This window comes from Crocodylus porosus, unplaced genomic scaffold (genome assembly GCF_001723895.1).
Source record: "Crocodylus porosus isolate Cpor-Errol unplaced genomic scaffold, CroPor_comp1, whole genome shotgun sequence".
Taxonomy (NCBI): domain Eukaryota; kingdom Metazoa; phylum Chordata; order Crocodylia; family Crocodylidae; genus Crocodylus; species Crocodylus porosus.
The window spans coordinates 49,751,249-49,769,148 of NW_017728886.1; the positions used below are offsets into that span (position 1 = coordinate 49,751,249).

General features: G+C 40.9%; 1 protein-coding gene across 1 annotated transcript in view; it reads left to right on the forward strand.

Annotated features, from left to right (window-relative positions):
• SCIN (scinderin) overlaps window positions 1-17,900 on the forward strand; it is a 91,923-nt gene that overhangs the window by 28,036 nt on the left and 45,987 nt on the right. Inside the window, exon 4 of the mRNA XM_019533967.1 lies at window positions 4,783-4,932. Within this exon, the coding sequence (XP_019389512.1) occupies window positions 4,783-4,932 (150 nt within the window). The remainder of the gene's footprint in view (window positions 1-4,782; window positions 4,933-17,900) is intronic.

A 17,900-nucleotide genomic window follows, 5' to 3' on the forward strand; every position in this document is an offset into this window, starting at 1 on the left:
AATAGAAACTGTGTGACTTCCCCAGGGTCTCAGGAAACCCAGGGCAGTCTGAGGACTGCTGACTTCTACTGCCATGCTGTAACCAATACACCAAACACTATTGTACCGTTTGCTAGAGGGCTAGGTGGGAGAGGAGAAATTTTGAGATGGTAGATGCTGTCTTACTACATAGAAACAGCATGACAAGACCGCTTCTCACAGCTCTAGAAAGCACTAATAATGAGGACCAATTTCTTGGCTGCTTATGCTGCAGCCCCAAAAGAGGTCCACCAGTATGTGTCAATTCACATACTCTCAGGATGCATTTGCATGTGCTATTAATGTGCAGGAATAAACTTTGGCACATTATTGTACTGGAATTTATTGCTTCCGGGCACTGTATTTACATGTGTGCCTACACTCATGACTGCAGCATATTGTGCCAGGTCAGAGGAGCACCAGCTGGCAGGGGAGCTGGAGGGTCAGCCTGCCAGCCTGGGGCTCCTTTGCTCTGCCTTAATGTGATATGGAAGGGCTGGCTGGGGCACAAGGGTGCTCCAGTGCAGGACTAGTTGGCAGGCCGCCCCTGCGCTGAAGCACCCTCATGCCCCAGCCAGCTGGGTTAGCGTCTACATGTGTTGCTGAACACTAAAAAACTGCCACAGAAAAGTACTTGTATTTACAAGTACTAACCTGCAGTGGAGTTTATAGGGCCACATATGCAGATATGGAGACTTTACCATGGAGCTAATTAAACATCTTGGGTCTCCTCTGCAGTAAACATTTTGTGTAGACGCACCGTCGGTTGTCTAGTTTAGTCACTGCTGACATCAGAACATAAGAGTAAGACGGCTGTTTGCTCTTTGTTCCTGGAAAGGGCACTTTCTGCATACCTTCTGGGTGAATTAATTATTGCTAGCGTTCACAATTTTATCGAGTTGTATCATTTGTTTTCCCCCTAAACATCCAGGGGGTTAGACACAAATCTCTTTTTTCATTTAAGAGTCCTGGTTTTAGAGAGAAGCTGGAAAATATGAACAACATATACCTTTGAGTCAAAACCCAGAAGGCCAATAAAGAATCTGACACTTAACATTAAAAACATACATTTAAAGCCACTTATAACTTTTTGGTAGCCAGATCTACAGTTTTTGATGTTGTGGGTTGATATGACTTCTATTCTGAACTCCTCGGTAGGTTACAGCAGCATATGTCATACTGGACAATATTGTTGAACTTCATGCTTTCATCAGCTGTGGCCTATTCCTTGTCTTTTAGAATATAGCATCAGATTATAACTTCCTTAGTCTCATTGTTGATCTGTTACTCCCATACAGTTGAGAGTCGGTGTGTGTAAAGAGATAATTATTTACCCCACAGTTGCATTGAAAATTATATATAATAGAGGTGGATACCAGGTCTGTAACAAAACACAGCTCTGTAAAGTACTGTTTCCTCTACTTTGCTCAGCTGCCTTTTAAAAAAAAAAAAAAAAAATCAAAAAGGGACTTCTGAAAAATAAACAGGGTTTGGTACAGGAATTACTGATGAATGACACTCCTATTTTGAGGGGAGTGAACATTTGAAGGTTATTTTCCCTTTAATGGATGTGTGTTCTTGTCAGTCTGCCAGTTCAGAATAAGACTAGAAATATAAAACTAAAAATAGTTTTCTTCAGTTAAGCCCAGAACTGTACCAGGCCCTGTGTCAGAACTGTATGAATAAAAGCAAAATGTAAACATTATGTTTTATGCCAGCCTGGAGCTTTTCACCCCCTGCCTCACCATGCTGCAGGGGGCTGGCTAGAGCATGAGGGTGCTCCAGTGTGGAGCTAGAAAGCAGGCAACTGCCACACTATAGCACCCTCATGCCCCAGCCAGCCCAGTCTCTGTCTACATTTGTCTATGGCAGAGTAAATTACTCCACTCCGGGATAGTACTTATATTTGGCAGTTACTCCAACCTAATAGCATCACGTGTCATGCTGACGTCTTACTGTGGAGCTAGTCAATTTTGCAGTAAACATCTCATGTAGATGTGCCCACTGAAGCCGAGGGGCACCAGATATAGTTTTCTGCAAGTAGGTCTGCCTTCCCACTGTAGACTGAAGTTAAGTATTTATGGTAATTCATCCCTGTCAGAAGGTCAGCTGTCACGTTCTGCACCAGCCACAGCTTGTGCTGTTTAAAAATAATTACTTAAACTTTTCAGCAAAGAAACTGTATTTCATAGGTCAATTTTATGAAAAAACACTCAGATAAATTGCGGTTTTTGCCCTGGCTCGATTGTGACAGCAAGTTTTAGTGGCAAACAAGGACATGTTTAGAAACAGATATAAAGACTTAACTACCTCCAGCACTTTGGATAGTGGTAAATTGTCTGTACCTTTGCAGGAAAACAGTAGGGTTGTGCAAAATGTTGCCAAATGTTTCGTTCTGAAGCTGTTCAAGCTCAAAACAGCAAAGTCAAAACAAAACAAAAAGCATCGAGACAGCTTCAGAATGAAATGAGGGCACTCAAAACATTTTGAAAGTTTCTAAATGTTTTGAGTTTCAAAGCAGCTTGATAGTGGGAGGTAGGGGAGAGCCAGGGCTGTGCTCCGAGCGGCTCTGCAGCTCCATGTAGCTCCACAGCCCCGCAGAGACTATTTGTGAAAGTGGTTTCCACTGGATTTCAGCTTTCCTGTTTGCTTCTTAAGATAGAAGCTGTCGGCCATTTTGCAGCTTCTATTCCAGCAAAAAAAAAATCCATCTTCCCCAGTTTAGAAATGAATTTGGGAGGGGTGAGGGGAGGGAAGGCATATGTGAGTACATATAGTTTCAAGAAATCATAGCCGCCTTTTTTTTAACCATGTTTCCGGTACTGCTCCATCAACTACTACAACTGCTTGCTGTCCAGTGCTTTTTAACATCTTTATCAATAATTTGGATGTGGGGGTGAAGAGCTCACTGGCCAAGTTCGTGGATGACACCAAGTTATAGGGGAGTGTGGTCACGCTTGAAGATAGGCTGCAGATTTAGGCAGACCTGGACAGGCTGGAAAGTTGAGTGAAATGGAACCAGATGAAGTTCAACAATGAGAAGTGTAAAGTGCTCCATCTGGGGGCAAGCAATCCCCAACATACCTATAGGTTTGGTGGCGCCAATTTCACTAGCACCATGACCGAAAAGGATCTAGGAGTAATAACTGACCATTGCATGAACATGAGCTGTCAGTGCGATGCTGTAGCCAGCAGGGCAGACAATACTTTGGCATGCATCGACCGATGCATCTCAAGTAAAACCAAGGAAGTGATTCTTCTGCTCTAGTCAGCATTGGTGAGACCATAACTGGAGTACTGTGTCCGGTTCGGGGTGCTGCACTTCAACAAGGACATGGAAAAACTTGAGAGTCTAGAGAAGAGCCACCCATATGATCAGAGACTTGCAAGGCAGACCATACGAGGAGAGACTGGGGGACTTAGCCTTCTCTTTTTTAGATGGAAGAGGCCCAAGTGGGGACTGGGTACATCAGGGGAATACATTGAGAGGTCAGTGAACAACTGTTCACCAGGGCACCCTGGGGTAAAACCAGGAGTAATGGCCACAAACTCCTGGAAGTCCACTTCAAGATTAACTCTAGGAAAAGCAGCTAGGGTGTCTAGACTGTAGAATAAACTACCCCCAGAGGTGGTGCAATCACCTACCGTGGAAATCTTCAAGAGGGGACTGGACAATCACCTTGCTGGAGTCACCTGACCCCAGCTGTCTTTCCTGCCTAGTGCATGAGGGCTACACCCCATGATCTTGCAAATTCCCTTCCAGCCCATTACAATCTATGAATCTATTGATCATGTCCTGCTCTGCCAAGTTTTCCATTAAGGTCTGCAAGGACTGAAATCTGTATTCTTTCTCTGAAACACAATCTGCATTCAAGTCTGATGATTAGATTTGCCAAACACTTTACCTGTTCTAAACAAACTTTATAGTGAGGCTGCATTTGAAAGATTCCTGGTGATAACAGTATCTATGGAAGAGCTTACCCAAATCCTGAGCCTTAGTTAGTGAGCTGTCATGGGTTTTGGATCAGGTTCATATTGAGAAAATCCTCCAGTTAAGAAAACATTTCTTATGAGTGATTATATAGCAATGCTCAATTGGTGTTCACTTTCTGTGGTCCTAATTTTAAAAATGTGTCAGAACAAGAGTGGATGTACATGCATATGACTTTCTAGAATGAAAAGTCCCTAAATTAGGAATTGGTTAAATAATTTGAAGGACCTTCCTTCATACCTGAGTATATTGGAAGAACCTTTCTAAATGCTCTAAAATGTTTGAGCGATGTTGTTTTTGTTTTGCTTTCTGGATGGGATCAGAACTAGAACTATGTCAAAGTCATATAAGAGAGGCTCTAATTTTAACACCTTCCTAATTGTAAAATGAAGTGCCAGAAATTTCATGACGGAGCTGGACGAGAATCTCCGAAGAATAAACTTAAGAGAGCCATATTGTTTAGATAAGTCTCAGATACCCAAAGTACACAACCAGACACAAACTCTGAAGTTCATCCATCTCCTCACATGTGAATTGCTATACCTTAGATGTTACAGTTACATTGTTGTTCCAAGTAACATGGAAATACTCTTTGAAACAATTCTCAGCTGTTGTAAATTGATGTAACTTCATTGAAATCAAAGATGCTATCCTGATTTGAAATGTGCCTGATTTGAAATGTGTGCATTGGGTTAAAAACACTTTCAAACTATTGAGTCTGTCCAGTGTTGATTTGAGTGGCTGAAACATCTGTATTCATTTTTTTTTCCTAGAAAATTTTCCAGTGGTGTGGTTCAACATGCAATAAGTATGAGCGCCTGAAAGCTAATCAAGTGGCTGTTGGCATTCGGGACAATGAAAGGAATGGAAGGTCTCAGTTAATCATTGTGGAAGAAGGAAGTGAACCAAATGAAGTTATAAAGGTATTGTACAGTTATTTCTAATTCAGGCACACCATTATCCAAACACTTGGGCACATTTTACTGTAATACTACCTGAGGACAGAATGTCACTTTCATCAGAGCTGCTAAATTAAGCAGGATTAAGAGCAGTGTTTACATAGGTGAGATCTCTAATGGAAACCCAGATGCTTTATGTAGTTGTGAGGGTGGTGAATTCACCACAGGTAAGTGGTGCTCTTTTTCCCCAAATCATGCATTTTTGGGCATCAGAACTGAGAGTATAGGTGTCACCTCATCAGGGATCTTGGTATCAGTTGTTATTGTAATACACACTGGGCATGTCTACATGAGATGCTAACTGTGCAGTAGCCTAATACTATGGCACAGTAGCACAACAGCTCAAACAGTACTAACATGCTACTGTGCTGTATTATTAGGCTACTGCACAGTAGCATCACTAAAATGGTGTGTGCCGGCATTACTGCATGGTAACTCTGGTTACTGTGCATTTAGTATTAGATTATACACGTACTAAATTTTAATGCGCAGTAACCACCGCACATTAATGAACATGTAGTTGTTCCTACTGGGCTTGTCTACACAAGACGCTTTACTGTGCAGCAGAGTAATTTGCTGCACAATAAAGCATCACAGTCTGTATGTGCATTGTAATTAGGGCTGTCAGATACAAGTGGTATCCAGCAGTGTAGTAAATTGCTGCCGTTAAATACACATGTAGGCAGTGATATTGGGATTAGTTTACTGTGGCTCAGTTTGAGCCAGAGTATATTCAGTTGTGTTAATTGCATGTGTAGACTATGTATTACAGTTGGTACTGATTAAGAAGCATGCATGCTGCTTAGGGGAGGAAAACCAGTTTAACCACTTCTAGGCTTAGTCAGAAATGGCTGAGTATTCACACACTGGAACTTTGTACCATCACTAATTGTGCAGATCATACACTGAATTACTAACAAGTAAAATATATTCTGGTAGTTCTTAAAGTTATAAGTTTTATTTCTTTTTAATAACTGAGAAATGGTCAGATTTTATTTTTTTTCCTAAGATAATCCTTAAACAAAATGGAATGTGTCCATTTAAAATATTAATGTTTGGCTTGGATTGTTTACTCCCTCTGCATGAAGCAATAGTAAAGGAGTGTACCTGAAGAGCATTATTTCTGTTGGTGCTTACACCACTATTTTCTCATGCTGGTTTTAACTAATAATTACTTAAGAAAAAAAGAATGACAGATGCTGTACTTTTAATCCCTGTGGCGTATTAGTCATACTGATTTCATGATTCATTACTGCTGTAGAGAAAGTGTTAGCTGTGTTTTTGCCTATGTGCAAGGTAATGCTAGAAGTAGTCAATGTGAATAGTTTCAATTGAACTGCATGCTTTCCAAATAGAAATTATTTCGGACTAAAAAAAAAATGTTGGGTAAAAATGCCCCTTATAGACTAATTAAATCAGATATGCAAGCTTTTTTCAGCCTAAGCTGACTTCATCAGAGCCTGTGAAAGGACATGCACAGAGCAGTCTATGGAAGTATCTACATGAGATGCTACATAAATTTCATAGACGTTAGGGCTGGAAGAGACCTTGGAAGATCATCGAGTCCAGTCCCCCGTCTGAAGGGCCGGAAGTCAGCTGGGGTCATAGGATCCCAGCAAGATAAGCATCCAATTTGCTCTTGAAGGTGTTCAGTGTAGGTGCTTGAACCACCTCCGATGGCAGGCTGTTCCAGACCTTGGAGGCTCAGACAGTAAAGAAATTCTTCCTTATGTTCAGCCTGAAACGGTTTTGTAGTAGTTTATGACTGTTCGACCATGTCATCCCTTGGGGGCTGCTGTGCCCTCTTGCTGCCTTTCCTCTGAGATAAAATAGACTTAGCTTGTGCACTGAGGATTGCTCCCTTGAGGAGCAACCACTCTTCCTGAACTACCCTCTCCCTGAGTCATGGTCATGGTCCCTTAGGGCCTGACTGACAGGCCTGACAGGCCTCATGAGCTTGTCAAAGTTGGCTTTCCTGAAGTCAAGGACTTCCGTGTTGCTGACTGCCTTGCCAGCTTTATGGCGGATGGTGAAGGTGATCAGCTCACGGTTGCTGTCACCCAACTTTCCATCAATCACTACATCGCCGATTTAGGTCATCCCTTGTAGCCAGTACCAGGTTGAGCAGAGCTTTGCCTTTCGTTGGCCCATAGACTTCTTGAGTCAGGTAGAGGTCATGCATGCATGAGAGGAAGCTTTGCGACTGCTCGGATTTTGCTGAGTAGTCCTCCCACGAGTTGCCCAGGTAAATGAAGTCACCCATGACAACCATGGTCCTGGAGCATGCAGCCTCAGCCAGTTCCCGGGCAAACTCCTGGTCAAGCTCAAGACTTTAGGTCTGTAGTAGCCTCCCACTGTTGTGTCCCCTGTGCCATGTTCCCCATGGATTTTAACCCAGAGGGTCTCCAGTCATCCACCCTGGTCACTAACATCAGCTTGCAGGGACGCATAGCTTTCCTAAACATAGAGAGCTACACCCCACCCCACCCCTTTTATCTACACGATCCCTCCTGTACGGGGTATAGCCATCTATTCCCGAGGTCCAGTCATGGGTGGAGTCCCACCAGGTCTCCGTTATCCCTATGACATTGTAATTATGTGCATTGAGCAGGAGGACGAGCTTCTCCTGCTTATTCCCCAAGCTCCTGGCATTTGTGTACAGGCAGGCAAGTGTCCCCTTGGGGCTCTTGCCTTGCCCATGGATTGTACCAGGGCTGGGGCAAGGGTGGGCTTCCTTAAGTGCCTAGGTCTGCTGGCTTTGCAAGGGTTGCTCAGCGGGCCAGCAGTGGTGGTGGTCCCCCCGTCCCCCAAAGAGCTTAGTTTAAAGCCCGGTGGAGCAGGTCAGCCAGCCTGGCTGAGAAGAGCCTCCTCCCCGGGGAGAGAGGTGGAGGCCATCTCTTCCCAGCAGCTCGCTGCCTCTCTCACCAAAAAGCAGGCTGTGGTCATGGAAGCCAAAGCCTTCCCAATGACACCAGCGCCACAGTCTTTGGTTGACTATGTGGATTCTCCTCTTCCTCCTCAGCCCATAGCCCGAGAGTGGGAGGATTGCTGAGAATACCACCTGTGCCCCCAGACCCTTTAGCTCCGCTCCCAAATCCCTGGGAGCGCTCTGAACTGTGTCATTGGTGCCCTCATGAGTAAGGAGCATGGGATAGTGGTCTCTGGGCTGGAGGAGCTTTGGGATCTTCTCCACAATGTCCTGGATGTGGGCCCCCAGGAAGTAATGTGCTACGGCAATGTACCATCGGCGGACACAAATCATAACACCACAGCTATGTCACCAAGAGGCGCACTGATAGAGATTTTTGCAGCCGATACTTATAACCAATTTTTAAGGAGGCATGTTGGCTGATACCAATCCGATTTCCGATACCAGCCTCACAGCGTGGAGAGGTGCCTTCAGCTGGTAAGTCTGGTGTGGGGTGAGGGGGAAAAGAAGGGGAGTGGAGTGTGGGGGCAGATCAAGGCCCCCACAGGGAGGGAGGACGAGGGGTGGGGCTGTCACCATTTTTCAGCATGGGGATGCTGATGCACATGATGTGAAGTCTGCTGGAGCGCAGTACTTACCACGCTCCAGCAAATTCGATTAATCAAGTCAGCTCTGACATGCTGTAATTACATTTGTATAGATGCCCAAAGTTCCCAAATCCCTTTGCTTTGGAAAGACACAGTGATTGAGTTCACTACCAGACATTTCTGGCAGGGGAGCACATCCCAATGTTTGTGAGGGTAGAGCTTGCATTTTGTTTTCTTTGGAAAACAAGAGTCATACCATGTCACTTAGCTTGCCAGTTGCAACTAAGCATGAATAACTTAAATTTGTGTTATGGCCATCAATCCACAGAATAAAAATGGGAACGCTGCATTAGGAAAAAGAATAATGCCATAAATACATGTTCATGGTGAGTTATTCACTAAGGTTCTGTGCTTCAATCTCATTCTTTATACCTTCTGGACAGTAAGAAAAAGGGGAGAGACATCCCTTTCTTTCATCTCTAGCAGCTGTTTCTACACTGCTGATTCAGTCCCTGGCTGTGTTCTGGCTATCGCACAGCACTCTGCCTATTCAGCAACAGCCAGAGGACTGCAGAGACAGACTCTCATGCTGTCGGTTTGATTCTCTTGCTGCTGCTAAGGGAACAGTATGAATTAGGCTCCCTGCTAGCATAACCTAGGACAGCTGAAGTGAGGTACTGCTGTGACAGTTTCCACAGCATGTTATTTGCCTGTATGAATATGACAAAGAGCATAGGGACAGTTCTTTTGGGGTTTCAGAGGAGGAATTTTGAAAACTTGGAATGGCAGGGGAGGGGAAGAAAGGGTGGGATGTGTGGGTTACCTGTAGTCTCTGACAAAAGTTGATTCTTTGTATCCACTGTTGCCAGACTAGTTCTCATGATTTTTATCTTGTGTTTTTCTTAAAGCCCTAGCCCCTGAAGTCATGTGATTATGTGAGAACCTCAGCTTTATAAAGTCCAACCTTGTGGTTGTGGACAGAAGCTTCTGCATAAAGCCCAACAGCTCCAAAAACAAATAGCAAATAAAAAGAATTTAGACCTGATTCTTTTAATAACCTCATGATTTCCAGTGGTGGGAGGGTGATTCACTTTTGAATGTTTGGGGTTCGCAATAACGTGTGTCACCAGATGTTTAATAAAAATAGACTATTTCTTCATTGCTCAGTCTTTGGAAGGAGAGACTTATCTTTCAATTAAACAGTTTTGTTTTGCCAATTGGTATCTTTCTGAACTCAGAGTGACATCCCTAAAGCTTTCATTCACAGTCAAAGTTGGGGAAAAGTGATTCCCTGTCTGTTAATTTGCGAAGAAATTGTTATGCATGCTTGATGTGTGACAGAACTAGAAAAGAAGTTTTTGTTCTGCAAACATTAGTATGTAACTAGCAGAAAAGAAAGGGGTGATTCCATCCATAGCTCATTAGATTAAATAAATTTTAGTCACTGTTGATAACAGCTTGTATCCCAATATGCAGAACAATATCTGTGTTTCTGTTATTGCGCCTTGTTACTTCAATATCTCTTTAAAACTATTATGAAGACAAATAAATTTCAGTCATTATCCTGCAGTGCTTCTCCTGAACATATTCACACCAATTTTTTTTAAGTAAACCCTGTATAAATTATCTCCCATAGACATCCCTGTTATGTTTCAGTCTTTAGGAGGAATACCAGAACAGATGTTGTTTTACAACTTTCTTTGAAATTTACATGGGCACTAATGTATCAGTAACAGTTAATTATGAGCTTGGTTTGATTGTGAAAGTTTAAATGCTTGGCAAATAACTGGGTGTAACTTTATACAGGGTAACTATATATACAAATTTAAGCCAAGTCTTTCTTAATCTAACATATTTCCAATTCCAGTGACACTCCTTTTTTTCTATTTCTTTTTCTTCTTTTTTTAATTTTGTTTTTCTCTATTTACAAAAGTGTCCTTTGAGAACTTCTGTAAAATCCAATTAAGGTTTTTATTTTTAGAATAATTTTAGGCTAGGTGGAGAGTAAAGTTTCAAGTAAAGCCTTACATCTTTGTAGTTATGTGGACAAAAACTGTTCCTGTGTTAAAAATTTCCTGTAAAGAACCTAGACCTTGTTGACAATGCAGTTATTGTGGGGTAATTCCACTATAGCTATTCTGTTATAATGTAGGTATTCCAGATTGACATTCTGTTTCCAAAGGAGAGTGACTCTTTCAGAATAAAAGTGACTTGTATGGTTTATCTCTTCTACTGTTTCAAGAATTCTCTGTGCTTTGCCTTTTTTATAACGTTGATTAAATAGCTTTGACTACGTCTGTTCTTGGATTCTGTTCAGCAAGTCTCTATTAGGTGAGATATTGTTAGATATATTCTTAAACACTTGTTTTTAAATACATGAGTAGCAGAGTGGGTTTATTCATGTTCTTGAGTGTCTTGTTCATTCTGGAGTGCAAGTATTCACTTCTGCGTTCCCTGTAGCCTTTAGCTGAACTTCATAAAACTAATCCAAGAACAGGTGTTAGAGATGCCTATTCCTTAAGGGTGCATACAGATGTTCATGGAGATTAGGAGTAGGTTAGATAGTTAAAAATGGCCACCTGAACTCAGGTAATTCAGGATGGGGGAGAGAGGGCTAGCAGGGGAGGAGCTTAGGGGAGAGCAAGCAAGCTCAGCAGGTGGGGGGGGATCAGAGGGATTGCAGGGGTGGGGGGTTAGGCAGGGTCCATGGGAGGGTTTCGGGAGTCCAACATTGTCCCTATCCAGCCATATTAGCATTAATCAGAAGGATCAAGGAGGTTTTTATAAGCAAAGAGAAAAGCTAGTTTTGTGGTTAGGAAACTGACCGAGGCCTTGCAAAACTTTTGAGTAGTTTGGACAAATTATTTTAACTGAATTAACTTGTTCACCCTTTCTGACTGTTTAGACTTGTTAGGACTTCACAGAGTTGATTCTCACACTGTTTTGTTTATGCATCTTCTATCATGCTAATCTAAATTGGGGCTTTAGGATGCACGTATAGTAATATTTATAGATTAGTCCTATCCTTTTGCCAACCTGTATTAACAAAAATAACCCCCGCTTTCTAGCCACATTAACATGTAATATTTTCTAAAATATCATGATTTGAATCTCAGATAAAATGCTCCAGGGAGAAAAAAAGACTAGGAAAATGTTGCTAACTAAATACATTATCTTTAAAGTCACCTCCAAGGATCTCTTTAACCAGCACCAGTTTGAAAAATGAGCATGTGGCTGATTGATTTGGTGAAGTACAAGTGGTGTCTGCCTCCAGTAAAGTGTATATTTGCTTGGATTATGAAAGCTGAAAAGTTCATACTGCCAGTTTGTAGCATTCTGCGATTTGCAACTATAGATAAGTTAGGGTATGTTTATAGAGTTAAACTGAAGTGCAGTTGCAAACATGCCTAGAATCTTAAGCTAGTTTGGGTTATTAGGGGCAGTCCAACCACAGCAGCACAGAGCTCTGAAGGCTACAAATGCCACCTGTAAAACAGAATAAATGCGTGGGTGCTTACTGTCCTGAACTCCTTACTGCTGCAGTTGACCTATTATCAGTACCTGAGCTAGCTAATATAAAACTAGTTTAGCTATGTATCAACCACACTGTAGTCACAGGAACTGCAATGTGTATCAGATCACATCCCATTCTAATCAACAAAGGTAGAGATGCACTTCAACTGCTTTGGCACATCTGTGCAAGGCCAGTCATAATTTAGCCCATAATTTTAATGTATTGTTATTCAACACTTAGTGATGAGACCTTAGTCTTCCCCATTAAGTTGAGTGTCACATCCTTCTGCAGTCTTTGCATTAAAGCTGCAGCCACTGGTGTCATGTCACTATGCGAGACTCAGCTTCTACATAAAAAACAAACAAAAAAAGGTTTAATCTTTTGTGGATCCTGAGAGAGCTAGAACCATCCCCCCCACCCCCTGTAAAAGGACTGCAAAATCACAAGAGGAATAAAAGGAGCCCATATTAGTATTATTTTAAAATTAACTTCCTGATTGACTAAACGTAGATCTCCTGCATTTTTACTTGTTTCTTGTCATTGGCATGGCTGGTTTTGATTAGAACACACACAATCTTGCAGAAAACTCTGGCACTAATTAATGTTCCATTACTTTTTCCTGTGTTTAAACTCAATTCTTATGAAGGAGTGCACACACATTCTTTTTACCAGTTAATATTGCCATTTTTGAAGTCAAGTAATAAAGGAAATATGGATGATATCTTCATTAATGTCTTGCTGATAAAGTGAAATGAAAGCACTATTAAACTTTATCTGATGCACCTAATTAAAAAGGATATTCTGAAAATGTCAGACCCCATAAAATAAGCATTGTTGTTCAATGTCCTTGTGCCTCAAATCAAAGGAAAGTTTGTTTAGCAGACCTGTGAATAAAAATTAAGGTGTGGTCATTTTCCACAGCAGATTTCCCTCTCATTAATTGTAAAACTTCAGGATTGTGATGCGTTGAAGGAAGTTGCCAAGTAAAAGCCACACTTAATGTTGATCAAGAAAGTACTGTGCGTAAAATGTCAAGCATGTAAGGCAATAATGCATCTCTTAGGTTAGAGAAATAGAGACTGGTTCCCTAAGGACTCAAATAGTGCAAACATCTTTTTAGTGCTTGCTGGAGCCTGAGGTTCAAAATCTGGGGAGAGAGCTGGGAATATCCACAACAAGCAGATGCTCCTTTTAAAGAAAGGATCCATCTCATACATTGTTCTAAGCAAATAATATGCAGCGGTCTAAGTTTACCAGAAATATACATGGTTCAGCAGGAGGCAGAGTTACCAAACCAGTAGAAATTAAGTTGAAAACTTCAGAACCTTTACAGATTGTATAAACAGCTTCCAAACAGGTTTCTTCAGACAGGTGAAAGGATGTTATAGTTTGCTTTGAAGTCTGTATAATTGTTTCAAGATACCTGGGTCATTGTGAAGGGTTAGAAGAGAATGTTTCAGCTTACTTGGTCCTTGTAAGCTCATACATTTGTCAAGAATTTGCTTCTCTTGAAGAATATGGTCCCTACCAACCCAACGCTGACAATGCTAATATATCAAGCTGCAGGTTCCTGCATGTTGGAACACAAGTGTCGGGGAATCGAGCCCCAAGGTCATGGTGGGCCGAGGGTTCGGATCGAACAGGTGGGATTAGCGGCGAGAAGTCAGAGCAGTTCGGGACACGTGCGGTTTCAAATAAAGTAGATTTTATTTTCACTTACGCTACAAGATGATGAAGCGTAGGCAGAAGACTTGCTTGTTCAGTTACAGTATACACGAACAAACAAACAAAGTTGTCTGTCGGTTCACGGGGTTCCCAAGCCGAGCCCTTGCTTTCTAGCCCGGAGGCTAAGTGCAGCTGCCCGACTCGATAGTCCCAGAACTGGTCGACAGCTCATAAAAGGGAAAAACGAACAACTGTAACACGTCGTCAGTGATGGACGAACGATGAACGAGGTAAGGTGAACGGTCGATGAGATGAACGAGGAGAGAATGTGGGTGAAGCCAGGTCGGTAACAGCGATGATAACGATGCCGAGGATAAGCCGGGTGCGTAGTCGGTGAGGTCGGAATAAAGGTCGGTACCAGGTAAACAAGACATAGACGAAATCGATCAGTCAAAGATGGGCTTCAAAGCCACGACAGTGGGGAGACCAGTGGAGCTCTGGGATCGAACCAGGGCTCTGGGCCTAAAGGCTCTCCTGAGGAGCGGTCCCTGCAATAGCAGCCTCTGCTCTCAGGTTGGGTCTGGTCTCCCCTTGGGCAGAAACGTACAAGCTTTTTATATGGTTTTAGGTGGCCAATCAAGTGATTCTCCTCGTGGAACTTTCTGGTCAGATTGTCATTCTTCAGGCAGAACTAGGCATGCGCATGGTAACAAGTTAAGTTACCTCATGGCTGAGCCATGATTGACAAGCCCAAGGTCACACAGGGGGCACGTGCTGGGCATTTTTGTCAGCCCTCTGGGGATTTTCCACTACCTCGTATGCGTATGTCAACACTTAACAAACATGTGCCAAGGAAAGAAACATCACATTAATACAGATGCATGATGGATGGAAACAATGACAATTACACAGAGTCCTTTTGAGACCGGCGAAACATAAACAAGTAGGGGAGAAAAGAGAAATAAAATTTTAATGAGAAAATAAAGGCTTCAGAGCATGGAGTCATCTTAACATGCATGAAACACTGAAGACTAGTGTCAGACATTTCAGATGAACAACTGTCAGGTGTTGGTCTAATAAAAGATATCAGATTTCCCCAAAGAACCTTGTCTACCTATGTCCTTAGACCAACATGACTACAGCCTCTACCCCTGACATGAGAACAGTACTTATTACAACAATGTCCTCTGACATACTTTGACGTGAGATCACACGTCAGGGAAATCAATTGGTACTTCATCTCCTAAACTCAAATTCCGAACCCCAGGTTCCTCCCTGCATTTCTGATGCAAGTTTTTGGAGTTAGCAATTGTAGTTCTGCGTCACAAGAGAAGTGCAGAATCCCTAACAAGGGAATTGCCAGCCAGTGATAAATAAGCTATTAAATCATTGTTTCTAGTTAAAATGTATGTATATTTGAAAGCTTCCAGTAAGAAACAACTTTTAAAGTTTTCAATGTCATTATTATTATTATTATTATTATTATTATTATTATTTTAAAAATGTATTTCAGGTCACTAACCACGTGTACTATACATCCAGTTAAATGTATTTGTTCAGCCTTCTAGTGTATGGATGTCCCGCCACAAGTGGTGCAGGGATCCTCTTTGTGTGGCATGTAGGAGAGGGCCGGCAGCACAGGGGCGGCTTGGGCAGGGAGCAGAAAGCAGAGCAGTAGATCAGGCAGAGTAAGGGAATTGGAGTGGCACTTGGGGAGCATGTGGGACTCATTTGTGACATGCCTGCCAAAAGGTTGTCCCCCCATCCCACCTGCCCTATTGTACTGTGCACATTTACATATGTATTCCTTTCATTTAGGAGGAACATAACTTAACAAAGGTAACATAGCCAATGTGTTTTAATAACATTTGTGTGGAAGGCCAGAGATAAAATTGTTAAGTTATCAAATTGTTGGCCAGTGAATGTCACCAAAGGTTGCGATTAAACTTTTTTATACTATGTTGTCTTGTGCCACCATACTTTTGCAGATGGCTTACAAACTTTTGGATGCAATGGGCTGAGTTCATCTTCAATAATAACAAAGTACATTTAGGAGTAACTCTGTGTATGTTATTGGAACTACTCTGGATTTACAGCTGATAGCAAAATCTGGGATTTAGTGTTTTTAAAACTTCAAGTAATAATATGCAGCATTTTGAATCAATAGAATTGGGGGAATACTGAGAATGCTTTTAAATTATTTAAATGAATAGTCATGTGACATGTTCTTTTTAGTGATATTCATTAAAATAATTATATGAATGTTACATGATCAAACTATATATCCATATCTAGAAATACAGTTAAAGTTGCTATTGTCCTATTTGCATATGTAGAAAAGCAAATACAATATTTTAAATTGAGTGTTTATTTAAACTGAAGTTTTATTTTTTAAATATATATTTTTGTTCTAAAATATAAAACTATTTGAAAATAAATTTGAAGTTAAGATAACATACATCGAAGCCTAAATTAGCCTGATAACATAATTGCTGAAGTTTTAAAGAAAGTCAAATCACTGTACTAGTGAGGTCACTGACTAAAGTTATGGGCCTAGTTTAGTGAATTACTAACCCTAATTTTTTCAGCTGTGGGTACGGTGAGATGATTTTTTTCATTTCAGTTTATTCAGTTTACTCAGTTCAGTGACTAACTCAAAGCCAAAAAGAAATCAGTCAAATTGAAAAATCAGGGGACCTTGTTTGTCCTCTTTCAGTTAGTGAATATCAGTAAGGAATGAATAGATAAGACTTAGTAAATCTCAAACCATGAAACATATAGCGACCAGAAGCAATCAATTTAATTACATGTAACCAGCTAATACTTCTGCTGTTTAAGAAAAATTTAAATGCAAGACATGTTTTCATCAACTAGATGCAGCACAGCCAAAGTTAGTATTATAGCGGTATTTTGTTAGTAAATTGTTTAAAATGTTATTGCTAATTTTAATTAAATTCCCTTTTCTACCCAAATACAGCTTGTCACACATCACAAGTAAAAGCTAATCATTTAATCATTTACCATTTCCTAAGGTAATGAAATATAAATCTCAATTAATGTATTTTAAGGTAGCCACTGCTTGAATAAATATTTAAAGAAACATATCCTTCTAGTTAATATAATTTGGTACTTAAAAAACAGATGTGAAACAAAATTATAATAACCTATTTAAATCAAGGTTTATTTTAAGTAAATAACGTTAAACTCAATAGCAGCTCCCAGTGTAAGAGAAAACAGGACCATCTTACAGTTTTAGACGGATTAAGTATACACTTAATGTATGGATCACTGAGGGAAGGTGCCATAAACATGTCACAAGGATCTTATTAGTTTTCAATACTACTTTGTATATATCTTTCATGAAGATATTTATTTGAGTAATACAAAGCATTTATACCTAAATAAACTTGACTTTGGCTTGGCATGTAAAATAATCTATAAAAGAATCCATAGCTATATTTCTTTGAATTAGATTATCTTTGTTTTTATTGCACCCTTTAATAAATTAAACTATAGATAATTTACCTAATGGGTAATTTTCTGCTATGGTTTAATTCACCAGTGTTGTAAATTCCTGCCAGTGCTGCCTCCCAAATACCAGCTCCTTATTGTTGGTCCCTGCAGGATAATTTAACTTTATTGCTCTAATGTGTGTTTATAAAACTCATTTTCCTTGGAGTGGTGAATTAACCATTTCGATTTTTTTTGTTGTAGAAATAACCAAAATCCAGTGAAAATTAAACCATACACCCACATTTAAATAATATAATGGACTAGAGTTCAGCTTTTTAGAGAGAGGAAAACTGGGTATGAAGACTCATTACCTCAGATACATTTACACACTTATAAAGTTAATAATGATGTCATAATCTCTTACTTCAGACATAATCTCTTACTTCTCTTTGAACTGCAGATTGTCTGCAGTTAACATGCATCCAGCAGTGTTTCATGCATGTCAGATTGTGACTGATCCTTTACCATGCTGCATGCACTGTTTCCTACATACAGGGCACATCTACATGAGGTGTTTACTGTGTAGTTGACTAATTAGTTGTGCAGCAAACGTTGTCTGTCTACATGTGTGCCTCTAAACCAGAGTAAACTCATTTACTTTACAGCAGTCTAGCACTTGTAAATACAAGCAGTATCCTGCCTCAGAGTAAAAACCTCTGCAGCAGCATGCAGGTAGCTGCTGGAAGGGCTGGCTGGGGCATGAGGGTGCTTCAGTGTAGAGGCT